This window comes from Neofelis nebulosa, chromosome 1, assembly GCF_028018385.1.
Source record: "Neofelis nebulosa isolate mNeoNeb1 chromosome 1, mNeoNeb1.pri, whole genome shotgun sequence".
Taxonomy (NCBI): Eukaryota; Metazoa; Chordata; class Mammalia; order Carnivora; family Felidae; genus Neofelis; species Neofelis nebulosa.
Genome location: NC_080782.1, coordinates 428,381 through 453,438, shown reverse-complemented (window position 1 = coordinate 453,438; position 25,058 = coordinate 428,381). Strand labels below are relative to the sequence as shown.

The 25,058-nt window shown below is 47.8% G+C and overlaps 1 protein-coding gene across 3 annotated transcripts in view; it reads right to left on the bottom strand.

Annotated features, from left to right (window-relative positions):
- Positions 1 to 25,058, bottom strand: part of CEP72 (centrosomal protein 72) — a 36,382-nt gene that overhangs the window by 6,440 nt on the left and 4,884 nt on the right. For 2 of the 3 annotated variants that reach the window (XM_058708867.1, XM_058709020.1), the window contains exons 2-9: positions 23,832 to 23,959; positions 22,716 to 22,908; positions 20,909 to 21,017; positions 12,802 to 12,980; positions 11,297 to 11,479; positions 8,544 to 8,845; positions 6,280 to 6,421; positions 5,018 to 5,214 (exon numbers count right to left, since the gene is read on the bottom strand). In XM_058708867.1, the coding sequence (XP_058564850.1) occupies positions 5,018 to 5,214; positions 6,280 to 6,421; positions 8,544 to 8,845; positions 11,297 to 11,479; positions 12,802 to 12,980; positions 20,909 to 21,017; positions 22,716 to 22,908; positions 23,832 to 23,959 (1,433 nt within the window). The remainder of the gene's footprint in view (positions 1 to 5,017; positions 5,215 to 6,279; positions 6,422 to 8,543; positions 8,846 to 11,296; positions 11,480 to 12,801; positions 12,981 to 20,908; positions 21,018 to 22,715; positions 22,909 to 23,831; positions 23,960 to 25,058) is intronic. The other variant, XM_058708939.1, reaches the window with a different exon arrangement.

Here is a 25,058-nt window from a genome sequence, read left to right as displayed (position 1 = left end):
TGTGTGCACACATACGTGTCCACAGTGCATCCATCTAAAGACCAGAGGCCGCCAGTATCATTTCACCATTTTTTATCTTTTTCTCTAAAAGTAAAGCTTCGTGTGGGATCTCTGAAACGGCAGCTTCTCATAAAGATGGCATCAGGTGTTCCAGAGACCTGTCTCCCAGCAATCCTGTGGCTATTCTCATTCCCATCTTCTGAAAGACATGGCTGACGCCGAGGCTGGGTGGGCAGCTGCCGAGACGGCCCGGGGGTGCTCCCGCCGTCACGGGGCGCCCTCCCCTCATGTGGGTGGACCTACTGACTGGATTCCGCGCGACACACTATGCAGAAGTGCTGACACGTCCCTCTCAAGAGCAGGTAACAAAGGACGACCTTCTACCGGGCCACTCCCTGGCCCTGAGGAGCAGCCGCCATGCCGTGAGGGCCTCAGGCGGCCTGGAGAGAGGCCCTCGAGCACAGATCCAAGGCTGCTGTAGGCAAGTCCGGCAGGGGCTACCCACCTCCACCAAGCCCTCAATCGACAACGTGATGGCAAGACCCTGAGTCAGACACACGGCTCGGCTGCTCTGGGACTCCTGACCCACAGGAGATGTCGACAATAAATCCTTGCTACTGACGGTGCTGCCCTCTAGGGTAACCTCATAGGCAGCAGTGAGGGACACACACAGAGGGCTACGTAACTTGCGAGGACTGACCGGCTGCTGTGTCCCAGCCCACCCTCTCAACCACATGACATAATCTGTTAGTACTGACTCTTTACAAGAAGAGCCCCCTGAACACAGTCCATCTAGTAAAACTCAACCATAATACTTCGCAAGGTAAACAACTTCACCCGGCTGAGTGCACAGTAGACATCTTACTCATTTACACACACACACACACACACACACACACACACACACACACACACACACACTTATTTATTTTGAGAGGACAGCGCGAGAGCATTTGAGAACATACAAGACGGGCAGAGAGAGAGGGAGAGAATCCCAAGCAGGCTCTGCGCTGATTGCCCATGTGGGGCTCGATCTCACAAACTATGAGATCATGACCTGAGCTAAAATCAGGAGTCAGACATTTAACTGACTGAGCCCCCCAAGCGCCCCACACGACAGACATTTTAAAGTAAAAATCGTATATATTTGAGGTGTGCACATGATGATACACACATAGATGGTGAAATGATGACCACAGTCAAGCTGATTACTGCAGCTTCTCCTCACAGTTAACATTTCTTGGTGAGCACATCAAAGCTATTTTCATAGCAAACTTCCAGACTCACTGCAGTATAGGAACTGTGGCCCCAGACCTAGTCATCCTGCACAACCACGGAAATGTCCCCTTACCGCATATCTCCCTGTCCCCCCACCTGCCCGCCCCTGGTGATCATCTCCCACTCCGTTTCTATGTATTCAGCTCTTAGACTCCACTTATAAGTGAGACCATGCAGCTGATTTCTTGCTCTGTCTGGTCACCGGGCACACTGTCCTGCAGGTCCCTCCATGTTGTTGAAGACAAGACTTCCTTCTTTTAACGGCTGAGTAATATTCCATGCTATAAGTATACATTTTTTAAAATCTGTCCATCCATTGACGGACAGTCGGGTTTCCCGTGTCTTTGCCACAGTGGATAATGCTGGTGTGAGCTTGGGGGTGCAGATCGCTCTTGGAGGTACTACTTTCACTTCCTGTGGTCACATACCTGAAAGTGGGATTGCTGGGTCATATCACAGACTTATTTTAATTTGGGGGGAGCCTCCATACTGTCTTCTGTGCTCGCTGTGCCAGTTTGTATTCCCTCCAACAGTGCACGAGGTTCCCTTTTCTCCACATCCTCGCCAACACGTTGTTTTGTTTTTTTTTGATTCTAACTGCTTCTGACAGGTGACGTCTCTTTGTAGCTTGGATCTCCTTTTCCCTGATGATGAGTGATGCTGGGCATCTTTTCATGTAGCTGTTGGCCATTTGAATGTCTTCCTTGGAGAAATGTCTATTCAGAGCCTCCAGCCATTTCTCAGTTGGGTTCTCTTTTTGCTACAGAGTTGTGGTATTTATATATTCTAGAATTTAGCCCATTATGAAACAAATGGTTTGCAAACATTCTCTCCCAGTCCACAGGCTGCCTCCTCACTGGTGCTGTGCAGGAGCTTTTGAGTTTGATGTAGTCCCACTTGTGGATTTTTGTTTTTGTTGCCTGTACTTTGGGTGTCAAATCAAAAAAATCATCACCAAGACCCTATCAAGGTGCCTTTTCTCTGTTTTTTTCTAGAAGTTCTACAGTTTCAAGTCTTACATTTCAATCTTTAATCCATTTTGAATTGACTTCTATGCATGGTGTTAAGGGTCTGGCTGCATTCTTTTGCATGAAGCTATCCAGTCTTCCCAGCACCATTTATTGAAGAGACTGTCCTTTCCCCATCATATATATTCTTGGTGTCCTTGTCAAAAATTTGTTGGCCATTTATGTATGAATTTATTTCTGGGGTCTCTATTCTGTTCCATTGATCTGTGTGTCTGTTTTTATGTCAACACCATATGTTTTGATTACTATAGCTTCCTTCATAATATAATGTGAAATCATGGAGTGTGATGCTTTTTTCTTAATATGGGTTTGGCTATTAAGGGTCTTTTTGTGCAACTAGAAAAAGGAGAATACAAATTTTAAGAAAAATAATCACAAATTTTATAATTTTTTATTTCTGTGAAAAATGCCATTGGAATTTTTATAGAGATTGCACTGAATCTGTACATAACTCTCAGCAGCATGGGGTTTTTAACACTATTAATCTTCCAATTCATGAACATAGGATATCCCTCCATTCATTCATCCGTGTCTTAATGTTTTCAGTGTTTAGATATTTAACCTCCTTGGTTAAATATATTCCTATGTATTTTATCCTTTTTGATGCAGCCATAAATGAGATTATTTCATTTCCTTTTCAGAAGACTGTTGGTGTAAAGAAAGACGACTGATTTGTTATACTGATTTTATGCCTTACAACTTTATGAATTGATTAGTTCTAATAGGTTTTTGTTGTTCTGAGTCTTCAGGATTTTTTACACATACAATCCTGTCCTCTGCAAACAGATAATCTTACTTCTTCCTTTCCAATCTGGATGTCTCCTTTTCCTGCATGCTCTTGCTACTACTTCCAGTGCATGGACATGCACGTCCTATATGTGTCCGATAGCGGGTCTTAGCTTAGAAAGCAAGCTTTTGGTTTTCTCCCACTGATCATGATGTTAGCTGTGGCCTTATCATAAACGGCCTATATGGTGTTGAGGAAACTTTCTTGTGTTATCTGTTTTGTTGAGACTTTTTATAATGAATGGATGTTAATTTGGTCAAATGCTTTTTCCCATCTGTTGAGATAACTGTGTGGTTTTGATGTTTCAATCTGTTTATGTGGTGTTTTAATCAGCATATGTTAAACCAACCTTGCATTCCAGGGGGAAATCCCACTTGGTTATGGTGTATACTTTTTTTGATTTGTTTCTTGAATTTGACTTCTTGGTATTTCACTGCAGATTTTTAAATTATGTTCATCAGTGGTATTAGCCTGTTGTTTTATTTTCTTGTGGTGTTTTTGGTATTAGGGTGATGCTGGCTTCATAAGTGAGTACAAAAGTATTTACTTCTATTTTCTGGAAGAGTTTAAGAAGGAGTATTAATTCTTCTGTGAATGTGCAATAAAATTAAGCCATGAAGGCATCAGGTCTTGGTTTTGTTTGTTGTTGTTGTTATTGGGAGGTTTTATATTATTGCCCAATTTCCTTATTTGTTATTGGTCTGTTCAGGCTTTTTTTTTTTTTTGAAATTTTTATTCATTTTTGAGAGTGAGAGAGACAGAGTGCGAGTGGGGGAGGGGCAGAGAGAGAAGGTGACACAGAATTCGAAGCAGGCTCCAGGCTCTGAGCTGTCAGCACAGAGCCCAATGTGGGGCTCAAACTCATGAACTGCGAGATCACAACCCAAGCTGAAGTCAGACACTCAACTGACTGAGCCACCCAGGCGCCCAGGCTTTACTTCTTCTTGATGTAGTCTTGGCAGGCTGCATGTTTCTCGGAATTTACCCATTTCTTCCGGGTTCTCCAGTGTGCTCACATATAAGCACTGGTAGCAGTCCTTAGGACCCTTTTTATTTCTGAGGCATTCACTGTGACATCTCCTCTTTCACTTGTGATTTGAGTCTTCTCCCATTTTCTTAATCCAGCTAATGGTCTGTGGATTGTGGATATTTTTTCCAAAACCCATCTCAGTTCTGGTATTTTTTTCCCCATTATTTTTCGAATTCTCTATCTGATTTATTTCTGCTCTGATGTTTACAATTTCTTTCTTTTTTTCTGTTGCTAACTTTGGGTTTAGTTTGCTTTTCTTTTTTTCTAGTTCCCTGAGGTGTAAAGTTAGGTTGTTGAGATCTTTCTTCTTTTTTAACATAGGCATTTGTGTGTCACGGTCTTACACGGTGAGGTTAGGAAGGGCGGGGGCAGCCCTGCCCAGCCAGGAGTCTTGGGCTCGGGTGCTGGGGTGGAAGCTGTACTGGCTCTACCTGCCCTTGGGTGCCACCTGGTGGACAAAGTCCATCCGGTCCAAAAGCAAGCACGTCGTGGGCCTGTGCTGACTGATGCAGGCAGGACAGCAGCAGGGACCCCGGGCTCACCCAGCTAACTGGAGCCTCTCTCGCCAGTGGTCCCAGTGGTCAGGGAGCCCGAGCCAGGGAGCGCCAGGGCCACAAAAACTCCGCCTCCAGCCCAGCTCCATGTGTGCTCTCTTGTGCAGGACAGGCAGGGCTAGGACATTGAGGCTAGGACAGGGTGCTGTCATCCTCAAAGCCCTGCTGTGTAGGGCTCGGGAACCGTGCAGGGAGTTGGGGGGTGGGGAGGCTGGCGGGTGAGGGGACCCCTGCCCCCGTGGCCTGACAACAGCCAAGGGGAGACGCATCCCCAAACAAGGCCTCCACCCCACGAACAGAGGGGTGAATGAACAGAGAGGCCGCCAAGGGCATGGCTCACCATCTCCTTCCGCGTGTTGCTCAGTTCCGACGCCACCTCGCTCATCCTCATGCTGTGCTGGTGCTGCTGTTCAGCAAGGAGCTTTTGCAAAGATCTCTTTTCCAGAGTAAGGAAGCTAATTTCTTCACTCACGGCTGCCGAGATGTCCTGAGCTGCTGTAAACTCTTGCATCGATGATAAAATCTGTCTTGCCTGAGCTAGGAGTAAAAATCAAATGATATTGTGGCAGTCACGTTGAAAACACGAAGAACAAACAAAACGTGTCCAGCACATCTGGAGTAACACAAACTCTCAACTGGCAAAAGGACACGGACGCCAGCGACACCACCTCCCTCGGGTGTCTGCACACCCATCCACTCACAGGTGGGATGGGAGGCGGGGACACAGGAAGAGTTTTATTCTAAAGCAAAGGTGCCCCTGAAGAGAAGGCCACGACTGGACAGTGTGCCTGGACGTCCCAGTGGCCTGCCACGCTCTCTTCCATGGCACTGCCTGCTCCTGCTCCTAGCCTGGGAGCAAGTGGGTAAGATTTACAGGATCAGGATCCAGGGGCTCCAGCATCCTGGGCAGTCCTGATTCTAGAAGCTCCAGGGCCATGATACCGAGCACATAGCTCAGCTCCGGGCAGGGTCCAGGGTCTGCAGGAAGGACGAGCGAGCTCCTGCCCCAACTGAGACCCTGAAGGCCACACACTGGGCTGCGGGAGAAAGACACAGTAACCACCCCAGGGTGTGGCATCTCACTCCCTGGATGAAGGGCGCCCCGTGTGCTCCTGCACCCAGGCACAAGCAGAAGCAAAGCCAAGTCCTCCCTGGGAAGTGACCACCCTCCTGGGCCTCATCCTCAGTGAAAGCTCAGCAAATCCAGGGCCCTGCACAGAAGAGCACACGTTTGGAGGGCCAGAAGGAGACGGCACAGCTTTGTGATCTCTCCAAACCTTCACATAAACCAGAGCAACGAGAACCCAACATGTGAACAGCACCTCCAACAGAACCAGGTGACGATGCAGAGTACCAGTAGGAAAACCAACAGCCACAGTCCTGCACGACACCCCTCGTGCCTCACACCTCATGGAAGCCCCGAGCCGCTTCAAGAGGGCGTCAGGATGCTCCATGCAGTGCGGCAGGGATGGTGACGGCCAATGGGGAGGGTCCAGCAAGGTGCAGGGCTCAGAACCCAGCAGGCGAATAGCACCTGCAAACAGAATGCTGCCCGGAGGGCGGCCCAAGTACGGGTCTGAGTGGACCGTCCTCCTGACTCACCGCGGAACACCTCGTTGCCGTGCAGGGACTTGCAGCCGCCCCAGTACCTGTCCACCAGGTCGAGGAGCGCCTCCAGGAGCACCACTTCCAGGCCAGCCTTCTTCCCGGGAGGCGGAGCTGAGTACAGTTTGGCAGGAGACACCTGCCACGGAGACAAAGCCATGATGCTGAGATGCCAAAATCAGTGGTTACGGTGTGAAGCAAAGCCTCTGACGCCAGCATGTCCCATGCTGATGCCCTTGTCCTGCAGAGGTGTGCACGACAGGGCTGTCCAAACATCACAACGCTACAGGGGTGGCACATAGGGATCCCTTTCCTGCCCCCGGACGTGTGGCATCCTCATACCGGGAGGAACAGCCCGGGAGGAACAGCTAAAGGACGTGCTAGCAGGTGTCACACCAAGTGTGTCAGTCATGAGACCCACATCATAATTTAAGCTCTAAGGCTGTGGGAACCCCAGTCCCACAATGGCCTGTCCTGGGCCCTCCTGAACCAGTGCACAGGGACTCCTGGAGGCTGCAGACCCTTTAGAGTCAGTCTCGGCCTGAACGGTCCCCCAAATGCATGAGGCCACATGCCAGACCAGACGGAGGTCAGGCCAGGACGATGTGGGCAGAAGACGGCCAGGCAAAACCACCAAGACTCCACCCAGGGCCTGGCCACATCAGTGCCGTGTCAGCAATCACATCAACAGCTCTCCTTTCCTCTTTAGAAATTGCTTCACCAATTTTAAAGAATTACCAAAGAAAGGGAGATGGTTCTGCCCTCCTGCCCACTTTCCAAGCGTCTGGGGGTTTGGGGAGGGAGGGAATAGAAGCCTGCATCTGTCTCTGGGCTGACAGCCAGAGCCAAGACACGGGCTGGTCTCAGGTGTCCAGGAAGAGCCGGGACATGGGCTGGGCTCAGGTCCTGCCACCACCGCCCACCCCAGGTCCACCAGGGACAGGGCCTGGTGAGCGAGCACCGCACTGACCAAGGCCACACTGGGGGAGGGGCAGCGTGAAAATGCCAAGGCCTGGCTGCTCACCCCAAAAAGCTAAGGGTAAGAGCATATAGCCCTGGTGAGTGTCTGGCACCAACACTTCCATCCTCCATCAAACTATCTGGACACCTGTCCTCAGGCACAGGTGACAGAGCCCATGTCCCCAGTGCACTCACTCAGGCTTCTGTCTCCTACCTGAGGAGCACAGGGCAGTGTCCTCTGCGAGAGGCCGATCACCGTGAGGTCCCAGCCCCTCGGTGAGTGCACGAGCTCTCTGGGTGAAGCTTTGCCCCTGGCGCTGTCCATCCTTGGTGAGCGAGGCCAGGCCTCCAGGGGGCAGGAAAGGCCCGGGCCTGTTCCCCACTCAAGCAAATCCTCATTTCTCTTCCTTCTCTCGGTCCAGACAGTGAGAGACTGGCCATATAAACAAACAGTGGCCGCATCCTGACACTCTGACCCAAGACCTGCAGCAACTGGCCCAGAAGCCAGCCCCTCATGTATGGCAACCAGCCAGGAGGCCAAACTGTGACCCCTGTAACGGTCAGCCCAGCAGCCAGAATTTGATCACTTAAGTGACAGCTCCCCTAATTTTTTTTCCCTCTTTGCAACTCAGGACCGACCACAGGAAGCCAGATCATTTCCCTAACCAAGCAGCATCTTGTCCCTAACTCTGCTGCACCCTCTCTCTCCCCTGGCCCCAGACCCCCTCCACTGTGACGCTCTCCCACCCTCCCGACTGTCTGGGTTTGTCTGGCAGACCAGCAACAGGGCAGACCCCTTTGCCACAGCCCATGCCCGCCCAACGTCTGCCCCAGTTCCCACAACTTTGTGCCTCTATCTCCAACAAAGCCAGTGACAAAGGCAATAGAGTCATCACCCATGTGGCTCTGGGTCATTTGCAGGGTGGCAGAACCCTCAGTCCCTACCCAGGGCCAAGTCCTTTGGAAAACCACAGGATGCACGTCCAGGACACCCTCACAACAGGGCCATTGGTGGCTCCCTGGCCAAGATGATGGGTTCCGCCTCTAAGACAAGCTCCCTTGCCAAAAAGCAGAGCACAAGTGCCCCTCAACTGTGCCCACATTCCAGCCTCAAAGCACGGAGCGTGGCAGAAAGTGGTGGGAAGCCTGGGAGTATATTTCCACCAGATCAACAGGTAGCAAATGCTGGGGAGAAGCACGTGTAGAAATTTCTCCAGCTGGGAGCCAGTGAGCACAGGGAAGGGAGACGGGGCACACAGCCCCCACCTCTCCATCCGGTCCTGCTCACCTCTCCCACTCACCTCTCCGGTGCCACTCACACTGGGGGGCCTCTCCTCTTCGGGCTCCGACACCGCTGAGTGAGGAAAGGTCCTTTCACTCCTGCCCTCCGAGCCACTCTGCCTGCTCAGACTCTCCTCAGGGCTCGAGGGCACACTGGGCTTCTCCGGGCAGTGCAGACACTCCTGGTCTGCAGGTGCCTGAGATCTCCCACCAGGCATTCTTCGCTTCCTGTACTTTTCAGGAGCAGGCAATGGATTCAATACCTTTTGGGCTGACAAACTTGACTTCTGAGAAAGGGTGGACTCCTCAATGTCTGTGGAATCTGTAAAAGAGAGCAGAAGAGAGCCCTCAGCAGACCAAGTTCTCTGGCCTCAGTGACCAGTACCGTAATTTAAAAAGGTGTGTGCACGCATATGTGTGTATGTGCACACGCACAAATATGGAAAATCCACCCAAAAGTGATAAAACTGAGCTAATAACTTTAAGAAATCAATCAACCAACTACTATGTTCCTGACAAAATCACGTATGAGAAAAAGAAGTGAGTAAAAACTTAGAGCCTGGGAATTACAGAGGACTGAACGATTTGCTCCTGTAGCAGACTTTGTTAACATGTCAGTCCCTGAGACCCTCCCTGCCACTGGGACGGCCACTGGGCCACGTCCCTGAAGCGGGCTTTCACCAAGCACTGCCCGGCACCGGGAGGAGACGAAGGCTCTCCCTGGCCCCTCAGGCCCCCGTGCGCTGCAGACAGGGCCTTGCTCTGTGGGCAGGCTCTCCCTGCATCCCCTCCCTGCTGCTGTCTCGGGGCACCACAGCACCGAGCTCTGCCTGGACTCTGGACTCTGCATGCCAGCCTGGCTCTTCAGGCCCCACGGCCACACCCGTCTCACCAGGCCACCCTCCAGCCCAGGCCTCTCCTCTGGGCTCTCTTGCTGCTGTGTTCTCGCGTGGCATTGACAGCTCCAAGGCTCCTCGGGCTCACCAAGCCAAGGACTTCCCTAGCGAACCTGTGCCTCAAGTGCTCACGACCTGAGGAGACAACAGTCAACCAGCTGCTGGGTCAGAGGTCACCAGCACTCTGCTCCCTGAGCAACACGTCCATCACTGAACCTCCCCAAGTCTGCCTGACCGCTGCCTCTTGCTGGGACTGGTCTGCCATACCCTCTGGGGCAGACCCTCCCGTGCACCCTCTACAACCCAAACACACAGCAGCCACTCACACCACCTCCCCCCACCCCTGCCCCGGGGACAGACACAGCCCAAGTGCTGCCGTGCCACCTCACCTCAACCTGTGACCTGTGCTCTTCCTTCTCCCCTTCCAGCCCACCGCCTCTGCATGAGCCCACTCTCCCAAAACGCACGGTGGAGTCTGGCCACCAGGGATCAGCAGAGCAAGTCACAGTGGGGGTAAAGTCAAGTCTGAGTGCCTCAAGGATACAGAAAATGGAAAGACTGAGAAACTGTTCTGGGTCATAAGAGTCTGAGGAGATGTGACAATTAGATATGCTCTGTGCACCTGGACAAAATCCTGGACCGGAAAAAAAACAAAACAAAACATCAATGGAACATTTAGTGAAACATGAACAGAGTCTATGGGTTGAGTGGCAGGTCTGTGGTAAGGTTCATGTCCCACTCTGGAGAGTTAATGCTCGTTATCCAGGAGAGTGTCGTTGCGCTTACGAAACCACACTAGAGTGGTTAAGAGTGACAGGATACGCTTCCCCGAGAAGGTTCCAGAAAGGCCGACGACAGCTTATGTGCACACATACATATGCGTATACGTCCCTACATTACATACATACATAAGCACGTGTGCCCACACAAAGATGCACACACACACATACCATACACACATACATGGTGGGGAGGGGAGGGGCACAACCGAACAAATGTGGTAAATGCAAACTCTGGGGGCATCTGGACAAAGCAGACATGAACCTTCATGGTTCTGTCATGGCAGCTTTTCTGTGATCACTCTGTGAGAGGTCTGAACATCAAGCACATGCGTCTTTGTGAATAGAGGTAAAATAAGGAGCGCTGACAACGGTGGCGGTCCCGTGCACCACACACCCCACGGCACCACCGCGAGGCCTCAGGGGTAAAAGCAGCCGGTCTGCCATGTTTTGTTTGGCAGCGGCCGCAGGCAAGCCAGGCACGTCACCAGCACAACCTGCTGGCTTCGAAAGGCCCTACAGACAAGCCTCAGGAATGTGCCTGGTTTGCTCATATTGGGAAGTTTTCTGACAACTTTGCCACACACATGCATACAACACTCCCAATTTACTTCTTTTCTTCTTTTTTTTTTTTCTTTTTTTTTTGAGAGAGCGAGAGTGCAAGCAGGGCAGAGGGGGGAAAGAGGGAGAGAATCCCAAGTAGGCTCCATGCTCAGTGCAGAGCCAGATGTGGGGCTTGATCCCATGACCCTGGGATAGTGACCTGAGCCGAAATCAAGAGGTGGATGCTTAACTGACTGAGTCGCCCAGGTGCCCCTCATTGTAATTTTTAAAATGTAGCCACAGTCGTAACCTGGACCCCTGTATTCAGAAGATGTGTATGCGTGTATAGATAGGAGGGCCAGGTACTTAGCAACTAGACTCTGCAACACGGATCCACTACACGTTTCAGTGTAGGAGATTCTTTCCTAAGATATCTTAGAGAGCTCCACAAACACACAAATATATCGAAGACAGGAGGAGAGATTTCACAGGGACAGCACACGGTGAAAACATGCACTGCTAAGGAGCTGACAGAGGGCGCATGACACTGCTCACCTGGGTGTGGGGCAAAGTGTGTGTGCAGCCCACACTGCGGTGGGAGCTCCCCACAGTACTGGTTCTGAGGCCTCTCTTCTGAGCCATCCCCTCGAGAGCTGCTTTTCCTCTTCTCGTGGCCTTTCTTTATGTAATCCCCACACTGGTACTGTACTGACTGGGGACTCAACAGGTGCCTGGATTCTATTTTATTAAAAAACATTTTAGGAGTTTTATTTCATTAGAAATGACATTTTAACCTTATGACAGTGTATGATGGCTACAGAGTACACAATTAAATAAGAAAAAGGTGACCGAGCAGCCAACCCCGCAGTGACAGCAGCCGGTGCCGCAGACGCCTGACCTCAGCACTTACTGCACAGCTGGTGCCGGTACAAAGACTCGACAACCAACAGAACACCACACAGAATCTAGAAAGAGACTCGAGTCAGCTGAGTTAACAGATGTGCCATGGTACTGAGTGAGAAGACGGTTTCTTCACAAGCACGGGGTGGACAAAGATTTCTTTACAGGACACCAAAAAGCACAAACCATATAAAAAACAGAATCGACAGGCAGACTCCACTGAGAACCTCTGCTCTTCCGAGCACGGTAGGCAAAGAAACGGCAAGCCACAGAACAGGAGAGGTCTGCGGTACCTGCATCTGAGAAAGGGCTTGTATGAAAAAAGCCACAGAGAACGAGCTCTTATGACCTGGCACTAAGAAGCGAAACATGGGAGGGGAAGAGGCTTGAACAGAAGTGTCTCAGCAGACAAGTGGCCCTGAAAACCTGCCCATCAGAGTCCTCAGGAAAGCACGTGTTAGAACCATAAGGAACACCACCGCGCTGCCTGAGGAGCCGGAACTGACAAGACTGACAATACGGAGCCGGCGAGGACACCCAATGGGCAGATGTCCTCGCACCAGCAGGTGAGTCCTGGGGTTTCAGCCCCAACTGATGCCTCAACCTATTGCCGTCTTCATGAAAAGCTCTCAGAAACTCCTAACAGGAGAAGAAGCAGAGCCACAGCACGGACACAAGCCCTGGTGGAAAACAGAGGCCCTGAGCAAAGCCCTTGAAGAAACTCACATGCTATAAAGACTTCACAACATCCTCGTCCGGTCTAAAGTTCTGAACCTGGCAGCCTGAGCGCTCAGTGTCTCCTAAGCTAAGGGAACACCCACTCATGGTACAGATGGACAGTAGTCTCACCAGCCACAGGACATTTTACCCTCCTGTCTACTTTGACCTTTTGGGTCTCCTGTGTAGTTGAAGTCGATCTGAGGAAGGACACAATTTCCACAACCACGCCGTAGAACTATACGCCCAATTATACTGATATTTTCTGTCACAAGTCTATAATCCAAACTACTGGTATTTACAAGTTCACAAAGCCTTCATGAAGATTCTGTACTTAAAGGTGAGTTTTCTAGAAAGCACAACTGTGTGTCTGGAAGCCAGTAATTACCAGAACCCCGGAACAGGCTGGCCCACTGGGCCTTTGTGGTAGAGTAGCAGCCTACCTTGGGAACTAGGGAGGTTGGCCTCTCGCCCCCTCTGGCTGGAGCTTGTGCTCCCAGGAGGGTTGCTCAAGTCCCACTCGCACTCAGCAATGAGGTTCAGGACCGCCTCATCATCTGCGTCCATTACCAAGCATTTCTTGGCCGAGGGATCAGCGCACGTGGCCCTAGAGTGGCGTGGTCTGCAAGGAAAAGCAAACTCAGTGCTGTCGTTCAAGCCAGCATCATGCTCCAGCCCACGCAGACCCTGTGAAGGAAGATGGGTGCTCTATCAGCGGGGCCACAAGGTCTCCAGGGAGGAGCTGGTGCACTGAAGAAAATGGCTCTGGGTGCCTCTATTGCAGAAGTCAGCACAGGGCTTCCCCAGGACACTGGGTGATGAAAAGAAGGTCATGTGATGTCTCCATGCCATCCCAACATCCCAGTCGGGTCTGTTCAAGAATGAAAGTTCCAGAAAGCTCCTGTTCTGAAATCCCCTACTGTGTTCTCCTCCTAGCGTATCCATGATGTGATGCATTTGATCAAGAAAGTTAAAGCGAATGGTGTTTGAAATTTCTATTTTTACATTAAGTGAAAACCTCTCCACACTGACTGAATATGAGGTGTTTTAGATACGACATCCCTACCAATGGTGACTCCCCCGCACATGAAGGTGAACACACATGAAGGGAATTCGTTTCCAACAAGGCAGCTTATGAAATCTCTTCAAGATAATAATCACCTACTATGAACACTGACTCTGTGATACCTGATCATACTTTAAGAAGTCAATACTGTTCACTATTTTCTGAGAGTTTTCCAGCTCACTGCAGAGGGAAGGGGTCTTGGGTTCTTTTTCTGGTCTGCCCACAGAAACCAGACACCTGACACACTTCTGCCTTGGGGGTCTCCACGTCACCTATGGATCACAAGGTTCCACTGGGTCACCTATAAGACCCTCTGAGCTCTAAACGCCATAACAGTTCAGTCTCTAGATGGTCAAGGACTAGGTAAGCTACAGAATATTGGTGGAAAAAATTAAAGACATAAATAAGTGGAAAGACACCCCATCTTCATGGACTGGAAGATTTAACATTGTTAAAATGTCACTAGTCCCCAAAGCAACCTACAGAACCAGTGCAATCCCTATCAAAATCCCAGTGATGTTTTTTGCAGAAATGGAAAAAATACATCATAAAATGCATCTGGGACCTCAAGGGATGCCAAATGGTCAAACAATCTTGAAAAAGAAGAGTAAGCATTAGAACTGATATAGCAGAATTGCTGACATTACCAGACTAGGCTTTAAAACAACTACAAGTAATAATACTGAGGTCTAATGAAGAAAGCAGACAATATACAAGAACATGTGGGAAATTTAAGCAGAGAGCTGGAAATTCTCTAAGAATCAAAAGACATACTAGAGATCAAAGAAGAGAAATGAAGAAGCCTCTGATGGGCTCATCAGAAGTCTGGACACAGCCAAGGGAAGAGTGTCTGAGCCCAAGGATAGCTCAAAAGAATCCTCCAAAACTGAAAAACAAAGAAAAAGATTGAAAAAACCCAGAAGAGAATACTCAAGAAATGAGGGACAAACCACGAAAGGTGTAACACATGCTTCTTGAGAACATCAGAAAGAGAAGAGAAAAAAGGAACAGAGAAAATATTTAAAGCCTGAAAATTTCTGTAAATTAATGTCAGACACCAAACCACAGATCCAGGAAGCTCAGAGAACACTGGCAGAGTAAACAACCAAAAATTTACGTCAAGGAATATCATATTCAAACTGGAAACAAAAAAAAAAAAGAAAAAGTAAAAAAAGGCTGAAATAAGGCAAAGGGAAAAACACTTTATGTATAGAGCAAGAAATATAGGAATTACATCTGGCTTTTCCTCAGACACCACACAAGCAGCAAAAGAGTGAAGCATTTCAACTGTTGAGAGAAAAAGCTACCACCCCAGAATTTGGTAACCTGCAAGATTATCCTTCAAAAGTGGAGAAGAAATAAAGACTTCCTCAGATAAACAGAAACTGCAATATGTTGCCAGTAGACTTACCTTGTGAGAAATGTTAGAAGAAGTTCTTTAGAGAAAAGAATGATGCAGGTCAGAAACTCAGATCTACATAGAAAGGAAGGGCACTGGGGCACCTGGGTGGCTCAGTCGGTTGAGCACCTGACTTTGGCCCAGGTCATGATCTCATGGTCCGTGGGTTCGAGCCCCATGTTGGGCTCTGTGCTGACAGCTCAGAGCCTGGAGCCTGTTTCAGATTCTGTCTCCTTTTCTCTCTGCCCCTCCCCAACTCACGCTCTATCTCTTTCTCTCCCTCTCTCTCTCTCAAAAATAAATAAGCATTAAAAAAAAGAAAGGAAGAGGACTGATCTAACAGATGAAAGTCTGAAGTACCAGCAACAATGCAGTATCTGATTATGGATGCCCACGTATTACATGCAGTTATAGCTTATTCATCAATGAAATCAATGATGGCACCGATACAAGGGACAGGAGGGTGGAGTTAAGAATGTTTTGTTAGTATGAGGTATTTCCACTGCCTGGGAAGCAGTGCAGTGTTACTTGAAAGGGGACTTGGACTAGCTGTAAAGGTCTACTTCATACTCTAGGGCAACCACTAAAAAAGCAAAAATATAACTGAGATGCTAACAAAGGAGAGAAAATAGAATGGTGTAACATGCTTGTTTAGAAGCACAAAAGGAAGAAACAAAGCAGAACAGGAACAGAGAAAACAGGAATGAATATGGTAGATATGAATCCAACTGTATCAATAACCACTTTAAACATCAATGGTCTAAACGTTCCGATTAAGAGAGATTCAACAAGGATCAAAAAACAAGATCCAAATATACGCTGTCTACAAGAAACCCATTTTAAATATAAAGGCATATATGGATCAAAAGTAAAGAGACAATGACAATGACACATACATCATCCTGATGCTACTAGAGAGAATGCAGGAACAGCTACATTAATTTCAGATGGAGCTGACTTCAAAGCAAGGAAAGTTACAGGGATACAAGGGGCATTACATAAAGATAAGGGATCAATTCTACAAGAGGAATTTAAAGCCCTTAACCTGTATACACCTAACAACAGAGCATCAAAATACATGAGACAAAACTGACAGAACTACAAGGAGAAATAGATGAGTCCACCACCACAGCCGGAGACTCCAGCACTCCTATATCAGAAATGGACAGACCTGGCAGGCAGAAAATCAGTAAGGACACGGCTGAAGTCAACAGTACCATCAATCAACTGGATATATTGACGTCTATAGACCACGTCATCCAACAATAGCAGAATTACACATTCTTCTCAAGCTTCTATTCAACTTAGATAAATCACACTGTGAGCCATAAAACAAATCTTCACAAATTTAAAAGAGGAGAATTCATAGAGTATCTGCTCTCAGACTATCAGTAATTGATAACAGAAAGAAAAATGGAAAATCCTAAATACTTGGGAGATTAAAGAGTAAATTCCTGGGGTGCCTGGATAGCTCAGTCAGTTAAGTGTCCAACTCTTGATTTCAGCTCAGGTCATGATCTCACAGTTCATGAGTTCGAGCTCTGTGCCAGGCTCTGCACTGACAGCATGGAGCCTGCTTGGGATTCTCTGTCTTCCCTCTCTCTGCCCCTCCCCTGCATGCAATCGATCTCTCCCTCTCTCTCAAAAATAAATATTTAAAAAAACATAATAAAGAGCAAACTCCTAAATAATGTATGACATGAGTCAAAAAAGAAATCTCCAGAGAAATTTAAAAATATTTCGAATTAAATGAAAATACACCTTATCAAAATTTGTGGGATGCAGTGAAAGCAATACTTAGAATGAAATTCACAGCATTGAATGCATATATTAGAAAAATACTAAAATCTAAAATCAATAATCTAACCTTCCACCTTAGGAAATTAGACAAAGAGCCAATTAAATCCAAAGAAAGCAGAAGAAAAGAAATAATAAAAATCAGAGCAGAAATCAGTGATACTGAAAACAGGAAATCAACACAGAAAAATCAACAAAAACCAAAAGTTAGTTCTTCAAAGAGATCAATAAAATTGAAAAACCTCAATACCAGGTTAATTAAGAAAAAAAAAAAGACAAATTACTAATGTCAGAAGTGAAAGAGGGGTCACAATGACAGATCCCATGGACATCAAAAGGATAATAAAGGAATACTATGAAGAACTCTACACCCACAAATTTGATAATCTAATCAGACCAGTTCCTGGAAATGTACTAATCTAACAAAATTCACACAAGGAGAAATGGATAACCTGAATGGACATATATATTAAAGACACAAAATCAATAATAGTCCTCTGAAACTAGGTTCAGATGGGTTCACTGGTGAATTCCACCAAACATTTAAAGAAAAAAAACTATAGCAATTCTCTATAATCTCTTCCAGAAGACAGATACAGACAGAATACTTCCTAACTTATTCTATGTGGCCAGCCTTATTTTAATATGCAAGAAAACTATAGACCAATATCTCTCATGAACACAGATGCAAAAATCCTCAACAAAATATTAGCAAACTGTATCCAACAATGTATAAAAAAAATTAACTCACCAAACCAAGTGGGATTTATTCCAGATATGCAAGGCTAGGTCAACATTTGAAAATTAATGCAATCATCACATCAACAGACTAAAAAAGAAAACTCATATGCTCATATCAATAGATACAGAAAAAGCATTTGACAAAACCCACATCCATTCCTGATGAAAATGATGAGCAAACTACAAATAGAGGGGAACTCCTCAACTGGATAAAGAACATCTACAAAAACCTGCAGCTAACATCCTCCTCAATGGTGAGAAACTAGATGCTTCTTTGTTAAGATCAGGACAAGGAAAGGTGTCCCCTCTCATTCCTTCTTTTAAACATCATATTGGAAGTCCCACTAATGCAATAAGAAAAGGAAATAAAATATACACAGATTGAGAAGGAAGAGATAAAGTTGTCTCTGTTCACAGATACATGATTGTCTATAGAAAATCCCAAAGAATCAACCAAAAACAAGAAAGGAAAAAACCTCCTGGATCTAACAAGTGGTTATATAGCAAGGCTGCAAAATACAAGGAGTTATAAGTTGCATTGTATTCCCTGCCGCCCCCCGCCCCCACCCCCCCCACCCCCCAAAACATATGAAGTCCCAATACCCTATACCTCAGAACATGACCTTAATTGGAAATGGGGTCTTTACAGAGGTAATCAAGTTAATAGGAGATTGGGGTGGGCCCTAATCCAACCCGACTGGTATCTTTTGGGGAAACTGGGACACAGAAACAAACATGCAAAAGGGGCGATTACATGAAAAGACACAGGGAGAAGAGCCATATAAAGAGGACTAGAGAGACACATCTGCAAGACAAGGAACACCAAAGATTTCCAGCAAACCATCAGAAGCCAGAAGAACCACCAGAATCATGGAATAGATTCTCCCTTACAGCCTCCACAAAGAATCAAGTCACCAACACCTTGATTTCAGACTTCTACCCTTAACAACTGTGAGGCAACAAATTTCTGTTATTTTAAGCCACCCCGTTTGTGGTACTTTTACATCAGCTCTAGGAAACTAACGCATAAGGTTAATATACAAGTCAACCACTTACTACATACCAGTAATGAACAACTGGAATCTGAAATGAAACAAAGGCAGTGCCACTTACAATAGCACAAAAAAATGACATACCAAATATAATCTAACAAAACATGTACAAGATCTGTTTGAGGAAAGCTACAAACCTCTGATAAATGAAATCAAAGAACTAAATGAATGGACATTCTACGCTCACAGAGAGGAAGACTCAATATTGTCAAGGTGTCAGCTCTTTCCAGCTCAATCTACAGATTCACTGCAATCCCAGTCAAAATCTCAACAAACCGATAGTTTACACAGAAAAGCAAGAGACCTGGGAAAACGAACAAAATACTGAAGGAGAACAAAGTTAGAGGTCTGACACCACCGGACTCCTAATCTCACATGGACAAAGGGGCTAGGAAACTCTTTTTGTAACAGTCACCAGACACATTCATGAGTCTCCATCTTTATGACTTAATCACCTCTCAGAGGCCCTACCTCCTAACACAGTCATCTAGGGGTTAGGATTTCAACACATGAATTTGGGGGGGCCACAAACATCCAGACCACTGCACAGGGTACTGGGAGCAGCTGTCTACACAGTAATTAATCTAGTTTTAATGGGGAAGTGAGGAGAAGATGGCGACAGTGTAGGTATCTGAGGGAACAGGAGACCCCAAGGATTTGGAATCGATCTTGAGAAATCAGAACAGAAACTGGCAAAATATGGCCCACAAGGTCAAATCTAACCCATTGCCTATTTTTGTAAATAAAGTTTTACTGGAACACAGTCATCCATTTAAATACTGCCTATAGCTGCTTTCATGCTACAAAGGCAGAGTTCAAAAATTGAGGAAGAGATCATATGGTCGGTCCACAGAACCAAAAGTATTCACTCTCCGGCCCTTTTCAAAAAAGAATTGGTAACCCCTACATTATAGGAATTTAGGGATGAGCTAAAGCATATAATGCAAGAAAAAGAAAACCATTAAAAGCTTCAGACAAAACAAAATGGTGTACAAGATCATGTAATTTCTAGCACATTATAAGCAATGTAAACATAGTGTATTGATTTTTGCCCCTTAAAATCAACCCACAGGGGTGCCTGGGTGGCTCAGTCGGGAGTCTGACTTCAGCTCAGGTCACGATCTCGTGGTTTGTAGGTTCGAGCCCCACGTCGGGCTCTGTGCTGATAGCTCAGAGCCTGGAGCCTGCTTTGGATTCTGTGTCTCCCTTTCTCTCTGCCCCTCCCCTGCTTACACTCTGTCTCTCTCTCTCTCTCAAAAATAAAGAGACATTAAAAAAATTTTTTTTTTTTAAATCAACCCACAAACCACGAAGACATTTTATGGTCTCAGGACACATTTAAATACTACCAACCATCACAGTGTACATTAAACACAGCAATGCAGCCGCGGGGAGGTGGCACAGATGTGGGGCATGGGCAGGCATAGGATCCCACTCCCACGGCACAACTACATACGGCACCGCCAGCACTGACCACAGAGAACATGGGAAGGATCGTACTCCACAGGCCGTGAGCACTGGGGTTGGGGAGGAAGGGGCTGTGACAGTCAGCAGTCAGCTACTGCTTAAAGCGCTCACACGCATAAAAGGTGGCGTGTTTGTACTGTCTGGAGATGAGAAAGTAACTCAAGCAGGAAACAACCACGAAAGTAAGCAGTGGCTGCCTCTGAGGGACAGGCCAAGGAGGAGACAAGATGCTGTGACTTCCTATCGCTACTTGACTTTACATGTTACTACTTTATTTTTTTTTAATTATTTATTTATTTGTTTATTTTTTACATTTTTTTTTTTTTAAATTTTTTTTTTTTTTCAACGTTTTTTATTTATTTCTGGGACAGAGAGAGACAGAGCATGAACAGGGGAGGGGCAGAGAGAGAGGGAGACACAGAGTCGGAAACAGGCTCCAGGCTCCGAGCCATCAGCCCAGAGCCTGACGCGGGGCTCGAACTCACGGACCGCGAGATCGTGACCTGGCTGAAGTCGGACGCTTAACCGACTGCGCCACCCAGGCGCCCCTATTTTTTACATTTTTAAATTTATTTTTGAGGGAGAGACAGAGCACAAGTGGGGAACAGGCAGAGAAAAAGACAGAGGGAGAAACAGAATCCAAAGCAGGCTCCAGGCTCTGAGCTGTCAGCACAGAGCCCGATGTGGGGCTCGAATCCACAAACCGTGAGATCATGACCCAAGCCGAAGTTGGATGCTCAACCGACTGAGCCACCCAGGCGCCCCTACATGTTACTACTTTAATAAACATTTTAATATTATAAAATAAATATGGAAAACGTGGACAACAGGGGGAGAAATCCCCCGTCCCACCACCATTTCCTTGAGCCCCCGTTGGTACCTGAGCATTTCTTCTTTCCTCCTTTGCACGTCTGCCCTTGAAGTGGCAATCAGCACACAAAGAAGCTCCTATCTTTTAGGTAAACATTCTATCAACAGGCAAGTCTGAACAGCTTCTCTCAATGTTCAAATACCACTTCTGTTCATACCTTCCAACTCTTAAAACAGCTGGGAAGCTCTGCTTTGAGTCCAGTGATTCCTCCGATGCAAAATGCAACTGGGATGCTTTCCGCTCGCTCTCTCTCACGGGACGATCATCTAGGGAGAAGATGCCAGAGAACTAGCAAACACCACCAAGAAGCAGGTGACAGGCCCCCAACGACCCAGCCCCACAGGGGCACCTCCTAGCAGCCTTGAAGCACATCACCCTTCCCTTGGGAATGAAGGTGCCCCCGTCACCCACCCTGCAGCACACTGCATGGGACCAGCACTGCCACCCCTGGCTCAGGGACCTTCCATCCCCTGGGGCCAGGCCTGCCACAAGCATCCCCTGTTAAGTACTGGGTAGACCCAGTAAAGGAATGCTGGGCTCTGGTGGCTACACTTGGTTTCCCAGATGACAAATACCGATTCCAAGAGGGTCGGCCTCCTCCCGTAAAGCTACTCCTCAGACACTACTGTGGAGGCCGGCTGCTGCCCGTGGAAAAAGAAATACACATGCAAGTTGACACACAGGCACGTCTTTCTCGGCACGTCTACCTCCTTTCTATGCATGTTCTCGGTGCTGGATGAGGTTCTGGAACCACACTGAGCACATCTGAGATGTCTCCGTGGATGAGAATCCTGAACATGCTGAAGAGTGAATGTGGTGGCTGTGTGTCTGGGCCTAGGGTGTGCATCCTCAGATCCGGAGTTTCAACTGTCCCCACACATGAGCCCTGAGCCCCAGAAGGCCTCTGCTCACTTGTTACTGCTGGGTCTTCCCCCAGAAAACCTGAGAGTCAGATGGTTCCCAATACTAAAAGTCAATGCTGTGCAACTTTTCACACATCCTACCACAAAACTAACGTCACAAATGGTTAAGTTCCAAAGCTGCCTCCCAAAGAGCATTTCATGGAGGCACACCCCAACTGCCCCTCAGCCTCAACAAACAGTGCACTGGCCCTCAGGATTGAGGATGCACTGTCATCACTGGGGACACAGAACAACACTGCCCTTCAAGCAGACATTCCCACACCCCCAATACCCAGCACTTAGCTCCCTTCATGGAGGAGAAGGATTGAGCATACAAGGCTCCTTCTCCTTCTTCATGCTCCGCGTGCCCTGGTGCTCACACTCCAGCTCTCTCACTGGAGGTGCAACACGGGGAGCATCAGCAGTGCCACCGGCGAGAATGTTCATGGCAAAGACAACTCCTGGTAGCCGGGCAGGTGGGTGGGAAGGTGCCGCTATGGATGGCTTCCCCAAGCATGAACCTCCCAGCTGGTACGACCACTGGGCACCCTGGGAGCTCTGCCTGCAAGCCTGACACAAAGATCTGTTTCTTTTAGGGACATGGGCTACTAAGCCGTTGGGTAGCTACACCTGCCAACAGGACCTCACACTTTCCCATCGCTATCACCTGGGGGAGGGGAGGGCACATGAACCTCTTTTCCTACAACCTTCTAGGCAGATGTGAAACAAGGTAAAATCCAACCGCCTGGCTGAGCCTGAGATGAAGCCCAGGGAGTCACGCACAGAAATGGCACCGGATGTTCAGAGAACACGTCCAAGCCAATCACCTAGAAACTGGAGGGCCAGAAAGGGACAGAGCAGCCTGGCCCACACCTGTGCTCATGGCCCCCCCGGCAGATGTCTGTGGCCAGAGTTCCTGGCCATCCCCCCAGGCAGCGCTCCAAGACTCACGCTGGCAGACACAGGGACTCCACCAGGGGAGTAGAAAGTCAACTTCTGAGAGCACAAAACACCTATTAGGGCTCCCATGAGCAAGGGTGTGAGCACAGCTGTGGCGCCTACCCAGCTGCCTGAGCTTCGGGAGCATGTGCACGACAAAAAGGCGGTAATCAGACTCGTTCTTCACCACAGGGTTCAGCCGGAGGTCCACGTCTGTAAGCTCTGTCAAGGCGTGGAGCTGAAGCACTTCGGCCAACGAGGAGATGCAGTTGTAGTAGAGACTGAGGCTTTCCAGCGCAGTCAGGTACTGAATGCCCTGCCAACGGGGCAAAACGCAGCATTAGTTTATGCTTTGAAAAATAAACAGCGAGACGGGCCATCAATACGAACCAACACCAACCTAACAGAGGCACCTGCAAGCGACCACATGGCACTGCCAGGAGGAGCACAAAGACGGAAGGCGCTCCGTGCCGTGCAGGTTCGGGATGCCACGTCTGCGGCAGCGCAGACCGCGGAGGACAGCCCGTATCTGTGGAGTTCTCACAACTTCATTCAATCCGCACACAACCCCACACACTAAGAACTGTTACTGTTCCAATTCTACAGATTAGAAAACAGCCCGGGAAGTTGAACAAGGGGCCGGCCCTGGGTGTGCCCTGGACTGAAACTCCCGGGTGACGCCGACCAGGCTCCAAGCGCTCTCTATAACGTGAGGCAGAAGCCTCCTCTCCAGGAAGTCGTGGGCAGTGTTTACACAATTCCCCCCCTGCCACCACCTGGGTGATTTCTCATTCCCTCACCAGGACCAAGGGCTTCCCAGGATGCCCTGCACACACGGCACTGCCACTTAAGGGTCTGAGGCCAGACGTGAAGTGCAGAATGTGGATGGAAAAAAACACAGCTGAGACAGGGATGGACAGTGACCAGGCCACAAACACTAGTCTTTCGGGCCTTATTTTATTGCCTTTAAAGATACAGCCGTCTTCATCGGAGATATGAGTTTCAGTTGTCAAAGCAGTTTAAAGGTGTAATGAGATGTGTATGAAATCTACAGCTCATAACGAACACAAGAAAAACAACGCAATATTGCAACCGTTGTTATTGCAACCGTTGTTAAGTGTACGGTCTACATACGTTATAAACAAAGTTATAAAACATAATGCATTGTTACTATAAATGTACTTTCCACTGCTACTGACAGCAATAAAATTTCTTTCAAGAAAAAAACCTAAAACTTACCTCTAGACTCACCAAGGAGTTGCGTGAGAGGTCTAAAGATTTCAGGCCAGTTAAGTTCATCAAAGAATTTCCTAGGTGAGTAATCTTTTCTTGGTAAGTTCCAGGAATAGATAATGACCGAAGTTCAGCTAAGAATAGAAAAATCATGAGATTTTCACCTTCCTTTTCAGTGAAAATATATTACTGTAATAAGAATGAGCTACAGCAGGGGCACCTGGGTGGCTCAGCCGGTTAAGCGGCCGACTTCAGCTCAGGTCATAATCTCACGGTCCGTGAGTTCCAGCCCTGCGTCAGGCTCCGGGCTGACAGGTCAGAGCCTGGAGCCTGCTTCAGATTCTGTGTCTGTCTGTCTGTCTGTGTCTCCCTCAAAAATAAATAAACATTAAAAAAAAAAAAATTAAAAAAAAAAAAAAGAATGAGCTACAGCAACCTCAGAATCTGAAAAGTCACAAGAACAATGTAACTCCAAGTCTGAGTACTGATACTACAGGAGAAATGCATGCAAGCTTCCAGCTCACGTTTATCTCCAAAATGCCTCCATGCCCACGCATGCCCTGCTCCCCACACCCCTGCTTCTCCCCTCAGACACTCTCCCACCAGGAATATCTTCCTAACTGGGCCCCCACTTGTGGAGCCCCCATGCAGGGATCACAATTCGAAAACCAATGGTGAGCTAACGTGACAACTCCCTGCCAGTTACATGCAAGGGCACAGTGTGTGCTCTGTGCACCATATGCCTCTGCGTGCCATTAAATGAATGGCAGCCATTAAATGAACGTTGCTACAAAAATAAGTTTCTGTGATCAAAAAGACAGTTTGGGTCTGAGCACACCAGTACTTTCCCAGGAAGAATTATGTTTTAAAACACATCTTAATTAAATTTAAAATTGATTTGTGGGCTTCCATTTCCAGACAAGACAGAGTAGACCCATTTCACCCTACTCCTACGCAGGTACTACACCTAAGGGCCTGGAAAACAATATACGAAACAAGCACCAGACAGATCTGGAGGGTGGGGAACAGAAGGCCAACTGTTTAGGGACCTCAAGAAAACAGTCCAGCAGTGAGGGCCCTGTGCTGGTTTGGGGTCCTTTTTGTCTCCCATATGTCCCAATATGAGTGCCAAAGAAGCTGGTGACACACAGACACCATGGACACTGACTGAAAAGTAAGGATAAGGCTGCTGCCCATGGTAGAAGGACCAGGAAGGGGCAGCGGTGGAGGAAG